We start from the raw sequence: 9,298 nt of genomic DNA, 5'->3' as shown, positions 1-9,298 counted from the left end.
TGTTACTTGTGTTTTTATTTCTAGGAGAGAGTGAAAAGAAGAAATGCTAGAGCCTGCAAGCTGAAAGGGTGAAGTCTGCAGAAACAAACAGGAGATAAAGTTGGAAGTAAAAGACAGAATCTATACCCTTCCAGGATGTCATTCATCACTATTCCAGGATGTCATTCATTTATCAGTGTTATTGTTCAGGCACCAGGCATTTGTGGACCAACGTCTATGTTGCCTCTCAGTTCAGGACAGATGTGTTTGCCTACTTTCATTTGTTCCTTTTGTAAAAATCTATTTCTCTCCATTTTCCAAGTGGACAGTTTTGAGTATAAGCACATACATTTTAGTTTCCTCTTTTGCTATGCCTTGATGCTGTCTTTTCTAGGTATTTGAAACATTTTCCCTAGAGCAGAAGCCTATTTATTTCAGTGAGAAAAAATCTGCAGATGTACTAAGAATATGTATTTAACAGTACAATTTGATATGTGGATTAAGCTTTATTCATACCCTCTCTAACTCCTGCATGTTCATTTTAGGTCTTATTTAACTCTCTAGACCACATAAAGGGGTCTCTTCTGAAGTGCAGCAAAAAGCATTTTTAAATCTGTGGAGTTATTGATTCCATCCTGCATGGTACATTTTTCTGTCAGCTTGCCCTATTTGTGGTACCTCTGGCCTCGTTTTCACAGGTGTCTGTCAGATGTTTTAAAGAATATATGTTCTGCCCAGCAGCCCACCTGGATTTGATGATCAAATCCTAAAAATGAGAAATATGATTGATTCCAATGTCAGAAGACATTGGAGACAGAAGGCTGTGCTGCTTAAACCATTGGTAGAGGTCAATATTCATCACAAGATCATTAATCCAGCATTTTTGTACATGTATTCTTAGAACAGGTTTGCTAAGTCTGATTGTCCTTCTTTAAGACTGGTACCTTTTCAAAAAAGACAACAGTCTTACACATTGCATTTTGAATCTCCTAAAATATTTAGCTGCTGGATTATTTGATTTATACTAATTTATACTTCCCTCGATTTATACTAATATATGTTTTAACCTTCTTAAACTGGATTCTTTAAAAAACTTCTTTATCCTACCCAGAGTGGACATATTTATCTCTGTTTAAACCCTTCTGATGTGAATGTTTGGAGCTACTCAAAAGACATGTGCTCTTGCAGACCAACTGACCCAGGAGAACTGTGGCAACACTCTGGGATGGCGCTCTGATCAATCCAAATGGAAGTACTGTGCAGATTCAATCACAGGGCCCTTTGTGATTTTGTGATTTTTAAAATAATGATAGGCAGTCTGACTGTCCATTGCAATGCAGTGTAATTTATGTTGAATGCAACCATCAAGTTTTAAGAAATTTCCATTTACCAGTGAGTAATAACGCTTTTGGTATCACTATCAGGATAATGTTTATGCATCACAGATAGCTTTGAAATATTACCTTGTCTGAATAGGTTTTTTATTCGATTTATTGTGTTTTTTCTTGTTTGTTTAAACATCTTTCAGAGGAAGATAAAGAGTTCTCTGAGGGAACATTTGGTCCGTATAAGCATGCTGTTGTTCTTTCTTCTCATGCTGTCATGTGACTCTTTGCTATACATGGTAACTTTTCTGTGTTTGCTGTAAAGTCAGACTGATTTCTCAGGACATCCTGGGTGTTATCATTGATTTATTTTCCAATTGCACTATTTGTGTTCTTTCAGAGAAGCAGCTATCACTGTATTCTCTCTATGTCCTGCCTAAGCCAAGCCTTGTCTGTCTTTGTACCTGCACATTTCTGGTACTTTACCCAGTCTACTGAGTTCATATCTATGCTTTCCACATGATTTTGCTCCTAGGATCCTTTGACATGGTAGTGATTTACACTAAACACCGAGCAAATTGATTTTTAAAATTTACAACTCTGTAAAAGCCTTCAGTCCAACCTTTACTGGATTTTGTTTTTTGGTGTTGATGTTTGTAATTTTTTTGTTAGTGATGCTCAGGTCTGTTAAGGATAATTTTAAACCAGATTTTCCTGGTTTTGGAACCAGATACCACTGGTCTCTCAGGAGTAGTGGTCTCTTTGAGGACATTATACAAGACTTTTGCAAATTATTTTTTTCAGAAACAAAAACCCCAGTGTGAATAGTAAAAATAGTACTAAATACTAAAATAGTATTTTGGTTATTTGTTTTTATAATTTTAAATCTTGATTTATTTGGTTAATTTTTGTACACTCTTTGTTGTGGTGGTGTGAGGAATTAACTCAAAAAAGTTAATAGTTTGATAACCACTATATAAGCTTCACCTCACATATTTCAGTGTGCATTTAGTTGCCATCTGAATCTCTCATCACTTGCACATTTTAGACCTACCGTTGTTCTACTCTGTTGTGTGCACTGACACACATGTGAGACACACATGCTCACAGACTTATCATGGGAGCCACGCGTGTCAAGCGACGCTTCAGTCCTGTGGTGGACAGTCCTCTCGATGAGGAGGAAGTCATGAGGCTGGCTCAGAGTGATGATGTCACTGGGGCAGGTCTCCCCTCTCCCACCCACAATGGCAAACTGCTCAACCTGCACCATGGCAACGGAGGAGGACAAGGGTGGGGTTGTGAAGGGGGTAAGGATGATGACTGCTATGAAGCTAAAGTGATGGAAGGAAAGAGGAGTGGAGTAGATGGAGGAGGAGGAGGTCATGGGCTGGCACTTGGGCACATGGGCAGGAGAGAAGGGGGTTGGGAGCAACCATCGTCTACTTCCCCTTCCCCCTCGCTCCCCTTGGTTGGCCGAGGCCGCGGCCAGCCCCGCAGCCGCTTTGTAAGCAAGGATGGCCGTTGCAATGTCACCTTTGTTAACATAGGCGAGAAGGGCCAGCGCTACCTCATCGACCTCTTCACTACCTGCGTGGACATCCGCTGGCGGTGGATGCTGGTGGTCTTCACCCTCTCCTTCTTGCTCTCCTGGCTGTTTTTTGGCTTTGCCTTCTGGCTCATAGCCATGGCGCATGGGGATCTGACTCAACCATCATCATCCTCCATGACCTCCTCCCACCATTTGGCCACTACTCCATCTCCAGCTTTGCTGGACCCAGCAGGGGAGCATTCCGGGATGCTGGCAGGAACTGAGGAGCACTGCTTTGAGCAGGTGAATAGCTTCCTGGCGGCCTTCCTCTTGTCACTGGAGACTCAGACTTCTATAGGCTATGGTTTCCGGAGCGTGACTGAGGCCTGCCCCCTGGCAGTGTTTGCCGTCGTCTTGCAGTGCATTGTGGGCTGCATCATTGATGCTTTCATCATTGGGGCAGTCATGGCTAAGATTGCTAAGCCCAAGAAGCGTAACAAGACTCTGGTGTTCTCGGAGGTGGCCGTAGTGGCCATGAGGGACGGGAGGCTCTGCATGATGTGGCGTGTGGGAAACCTGCGCAAAAGCCAGCTGGTGGAGGCCCATGTCCGAGCACAGCTCCTGAAGGTGAGGCAGAGAGAGAAAGTATAATAAGAAAATGAGAGGGGGAGAGAGAGAGAGAGAGAGAGAGAGAGAGAGAGAGATCTGGGGAGATGGCTTGGTAAATTAGAACTTGCTTTGTTATACCTCTTTCAGGGGATTATCATGAATGTGATAATTGGAATTCCTCAATTTGTGGGGGACTTCTTTAACATGAATGTGGTTGTGTCTTGTATTGAATTTCAAATACTTTTTTACTCTGACATTTTATAATATCTACTCGAATTTTTGTGATGTGTGTTTTTGCACACATAAATTGCAAAGTATAAATAGATAGCAGGCAATCTGGTAATCAGATAATCCACAGTCTATAATAATTCTGTGAAATTTATCCAGTCTGACTAAGATTGTAGCAGCAAGTCTGCTATACAATGGGAAAATGTAAAGGTTTCTGTAAATTGTCTCAAGTATGGAACTATCTAACAATAAACTACACTAGAGGTTCCCTCTGCTAAAACAACGGCCTTTCTGACTATTCGGCTGCTCACTGCTACTCTGACTAACGTGATCTTTCTTACAGCCAAGGCTGACCCCAGAAGGGGAATTCTTACCTTTGGAACAAGTGGACATCAATGTGGGCTTTGACACAGGAACTGACCGCATCTTTCTGGTGTCTCCGGTGACCATTGTGCACAAGATTGATGAGGAGAGCCCGTTCTTTGAGATGGATCGGCAGACACTGGAGTCAGATGAGGAGCTAGAGGTGGTGGTCGTTTTGGAAGGCATGGTTGAAGCAACTGCCATGACCACACAGTGCCGCTCTTCATACCTGGCCTCGGAGATCCGCTGGGGTCACCGCTTTGAACCTGTACTTTTTGAGAAGAAAAACTCCTATCAGGTAAGACAGGAAAAGGCCCCAGCAACAGGGTCACAGGGACAGATAGGAAATGAGACATAATTTAGGGAATAGCCTATAATTAGCCAAGCTAAATAATGGTCTAGTGGAATAAATCTAGTCAAATGTGTTTATATATATATATATATATAATCGGAATTCGAGGAGCTTCTGTGTGTGTGTGTACATATATATATATATATATATATATATATATATATATATATATATATATATATATGTACACACACACACACACACACACACAGAAGCTCCTCGAATTCCGATGAGGTTATGCTCCTCAAATATATATATATATATTATTGTCTGACACAACTCCTCTAGGTGGACTACTCGTACTTCAACAGGACGTATGAGGTCCCTGACACGCCATCCAGCAGCGCCAGAGAACTGTCTGAGAAGAAGTACATCCTGGACTCCGATTCTTCTTTCTGCTATGAGAATGAAGTGGCTCTGGAGTGTTCCTCCTCCACTCCCATCTCCCCAAGCAGAGTCTCTCCATCTCCCTCTAACTCTCCATCACCCACTCTCCCCACACCTCTGGCCCATCGGAGCTCCCGCAGTGAGCACCCACACATGCACTGAACCCCCAGAGAGTGCCAGGGGCAAATGACATTGGCCATGGGGGACATGCAGGGTCAGAGAGAGGGAGAAAGTAAGAGGGAAGTAAGAGGGAAGCAGAGACATGGTGTATGAGAGACAGAGAGAAAAGGACACGGGGGAGAACATAGCTGGTGGTTTGGTGAAGACAGAGAGACTGCTTGGGACAATAGACAAGAGGACTGATTAATGACAGAGGGTTACATTCAGGAGAACAGAAGAATGGAAAATTGGTAAAATAAAAAAAGAGAGTAGGGCCCTTTCCTTGAGTGTGACTGAGGGCAAGTGAGAGAAAAGAAAATATAAGCGTGACCTGTGCAGACCACAAAAGGTCAGTGATGAATCAGAGAAAGCAGAACAGCTAAGAATAAGCACAGGATTTAAGGAAGCACAGATCTCTCTTCCTGGTCAGGGCTGGGTTATTGACAAAAGGAAAATGTCCAGACCAAACACGAGTGCATGTGCATGAGTAAGAAAGATTATTCTACTATACCTAATGAGATTGGGATCAGCAAAAACAGGTCAAAAGATTAAGTGACTGAAAAACTGAATTATACAAAGTTTGGGGAGAAACTGTAAAGGGAGATGGAGGGACTGGAGGGCTGTGTGAGGATGAGGAGGAACTGGGAGGTTTGTGTGAGGGTGAGGAGGAACTGGGAGGGCTGTGTGAGGATGAGGAGGAACTGGGAAGTTTGTGTGAGGGTGAGGAGGGACTGGGAGGGCTGTGTGAGGATGAGGAGGAACTGGGAGGGCTGTGTGAAGATGAGGATGGACTGGGAGGGCTGTGTGAAGATGAGGAGGAACTGGGAGGGCTGTGTATGGATGAAAGGGCTGCAACACTGGCCCACTTGTCTGATTGGACATGGCAGTCTTACAGAATCAGTCTAATTAGAAGCTATTCACTGGGTTAGCGGCAGAGCTCCAAGCCGGAATAGTTGGAGTTCCTGGGTGCCCAAGTCCGGTGGTGGTGAGCCTCACTGCGGTTTATCTCCAGGACCAGACTTGGACAACCATGCTGTTTTCTAATGAAAACATAACAGTGAGCCCTTGTGGATGGAACATATAACTGCAAGTCATGTCAGTATTGATTTCAGCAACAAATGTAGAACAAATGTATCAGAACAATATAAGTGAGATGGCAAAGACTGTATTCATGGTGATCCTGACTGTAACCTATTTATGATTTTTGGTAGTTTTGGGAAACAAGGATTAGCACATGCTAAACATTATTAGCATATGTTCATGTTCAAACACTGTACCCTTGCTGATGGTTTTGGACAAACTACATATTTTTCTATATACTTAATGATATTTAAATGTACCCTCTTCAGTTTCCCAACGAATATGTTCAAAAGAAAGGGGTTATTAAATTAAAAATTTGATGGCAGAATTATCCAACTATCTTTCAAAGACAAAAATGAATTTACACTCAAAATACTTGTTGCGTGTTCTGTTGTCTTCAGCTAGATGTTGGGTTGTAGGCTTTATTGTTTAACAAGACACCAGTACAGCACTTCATTTTTCTTCTATGTAATATATGTCATTGCTTTATTATTGTTATTTTTAGTATAGCCTATTCAGTAACAAAGATTATATATTCAGGTGCTAGGTGACCACATATTTTGTTTTTGCTCAAATGCACTAAGTCACTGTACAATATCTCATGAAACATCGCTCAGTGTTTTTTAAACACTTTGCAGTCTTGTAGCTCTTTTTGCATCTTCTCAGAGCTGTTGCAGGAAACCTACTGCATGGGCTAGGGTACATTCTGTGAGTAGATACAAAGCACTTTTGTAAGTTGCTCTGGATAAGAGCGTGTGCTAAATGCCGAAAAATAAAATGAAATTAACTGAAATGTTACCGTTCGCCATAAAGGATAGTTTCAAAGGATGTTCCTTGCTACTTAACCCTATCATGTTTTGTTTTGCACTTTCTTTACTGCTCACAGCAGCAATAACCACTGTTACTGATGTGTGGTTACTGATTTATTTACGCTGTGGTGATCTTTGTGGCTCACATTGCCATAAGATTTCTTTCTTTCTTTATGATTAACACTATATTCATTTTTGCATCACAGAACAAGCAACAGTACTAGACATACTCTTCATATTAGGAAAGATTAAAGGAACAAAAAAGGAGAAAATGGGAATGGGGAAAGATTTAGGAGACGACTCGGGAGAAGGGGGACTCAGGAGAAGACTTAGGAGGAAGGGGACTCAGGAGAAGACTCAGGAGAAGGGGGACTCAAGAGAAGACTCGGCAGGAGGGGGACTCAGGAGAAGACTCGGGAGAAGGGGGACTCAGGAGAAGACTCGGGAGAAGGGGGACTCAGGAGAAGACTCAGAAGGAGGGGGATTCAGGAGAAGACTCGGGAGAAGGGGGATTCAGGAGAAGAGAGAGAGGAAAAAAGGAAAGAAATTAACCAAAGGCCAGCTCTTATCAGTCCTATTAAGTGAAATTAGTAGTAGCTAAAACAACCCTATTCCTGTCCCTCACATATACATGATATACAACATTATTTATTTCATGGTACACCATTCAATACATTTCCACCATTTATTATAATACTGATCCAACTTGTTCAGCAAACTCTTTCATTCACACATCCAGAGACCATGTTGAACAGGTTTTCTATCAGGTAAGGGAGACAGTAATTTGTTAACAATGTAACTTCCACAGTACATTTTTGCACAATTCATTCTGAACCTTACGAAGTTACAAGTCAAATCTAATTATTTGTTTAACTGGTATTAGGTTAAATGCCTAGTATTGGACTGAAACTGTGTTCTGGTTGAAGGGGATTCAGGAAACAATTACTCTGTGTGTTATATAAAAACATATATCAAACATTTTATCACACTTGTCCCTTGTCACTATGTTTTAACTTATGTTTTATTCAGATTTGGGTAATATTTACATATTTTCAGAGTAAAAACGAATTGTAAATGAATGTGACTCAGTCAGTTAATTCTCTAAATATTCCAGTAATTGCATCTTGTGTTCTAGCTCCGGGTGCTGCAGATGAGAACTGAAGAATACCTCAGATGTCATAGGTTACGTGTTGGCTTTGCTATAACAGGAGATTCCTACATTAACAATGAATACTTTTTTGTTAATCACGGCATGGTTTTTTTTTTATCCTTTTAGGTGAATTCTTTCTCATTTTAATTTTCCATTTGTTATCTTTGGTTACTCTGTGTGTGCATGTTTTTGTGTGTATGGCTTCAACACATATGATGCCATCCATCTGCCTCATCTCAGCTTCACCTGTTTTATTATAACTGAACTGTTTTTCCCATAACTGATCAATACTTAGATGTCTCTCATAATGCACATACATCTTCCTCTCAGGTTTCCATTCACCTCTGCATGAACACAACATGACATCTACCAGATGATGATCTTCAGATGTGCTGTTTTCTCAGTGACTGAACTTTGAACTTTTAGGCATGTTCTTCATTTACCATGCACAAATTGTTAGGACTGTAGCAAAGAGGTGCTTGTGGAAAATAGAAGCCCTAAAACAAATAAAGCATTTGACACAAGTACTTTCCTGTTAGTCCTTTTTTATTAATCTTCATGAGGCTTGTGGAATCTGAGTAATTTTGTTCGCATTTACTAAAATAAATGGTGGGCCTACTGCCACCAGACTACAAGAATGAAAAATATGAATAAAGTTGGAAGAAAATTTTTAAGCATTGATGTGCTGTTGGTAGGCTATGACCTCTTGTTACTATGATATTGTATACTGATATTATGATGATGAAGCACTTATAGCTCACTGTTAGAGTAGAAAGAGTGAATAGCTAGCCTAACAACTCCAAGGTAAAGGGTGTGATTCCCAAGAAGCATATTTTTATTGTTATCGTGGTAAATCTTGCTATTACCTTGTGACTATGCACATCCAGCTGTTCATTTAATGTGCTTTGTTATGCACAATGTGCATGTCCATAGCTACCTTTGAGGACATCAAGGTCATATCCTTGGTATTCCTTCTGCCCTTTTGACAGACAAATTAGTTGGGATACTTTATTAAATGAGGTGTTGAGAACAGACCCAACCGAGTATTAACACAATGTTCTGCAGGGTGCACTGGAAGGTAGTTTTCAATTTACACATAACTTAGCAGAATTTCTCACTGCTCACAGGAACTCCAATAACTTCCAAAAATAAATCAGTGATGTGTCATTTCTAGCACAATTAGTGGGGCTGAGGATAAAAAAGTATTTGAATTATGAGAGGCTTTCAACATCTCTGCTTTACAGCAGAAACACTGCAAACATCAGCTGTTAGCTCACGCAAGGTATGGAATCGGCGCATCCTAATACAAGAAAGCAAAATTGTTGTTGA

At 41.0% G+C, this 9,298-nt stretch overlaps 1 protein-coding gene across 2 annotated transcripts in view; it reads left to right on the top strand.

Moving 5' to 3' along the window:
- kcnj14 (potassium inwardly rectifying channel subfamily J member 14) overlaps nt 1-8,496 on the top strand; it is a 17,421-nt gene extending 8,925 nt beyond the window's left edge. Inside the window, exons 2-5 of one of the 2 annotated variants that reach the window (XM_081696544.1) lie at nt 25-3,459; nt 4,013-4,330; nt 4,673-4,910; nt 7,955-8,496. In XM_081696544.1, coding sequence (XP_081552670.1) covers nt 2,422-3,459; nt 4,013-4,330; nt 4,673-4,910; nt 7,955-7,980 — 1,620 coding nt within the window. In that variant the 5' untranslated portion in view covers nt 25-2,421 and the 3' untranslated portion in view covers nt 7,981-8,496. Of the gene's footprint in view, nt 1-24; nt 3,460-4,012; nt 4,331-4,672 lie in introns of both variants that reach the window. The other variant, XM_027006711.3, reaches the window with a different exon arrangement.
- Nucleotides 8,497-9,298: the final 802 nt, after the last annotated feature.

Source organism: Electrophorus electricus, chromosome 14 (assembly GCF_041902795.1).
Source record: "Electrophorus electricus isolate QZ-2024a chromosome 14, ASM4190279v1, whole genome shotgun sequence".
NCBI classification, from domain to species: Eukaryota; Metazoa; Chordata; class Actinopteri; order Gymnotiformes; family Gymnotidae; genus Electrophorus; species Electrophorus electricus.
The sequence above is the reverse complement of the archived record's forward strand: the minus strand, read 5'-3'. Positions and strand labels throughout refer to the sequence as shown.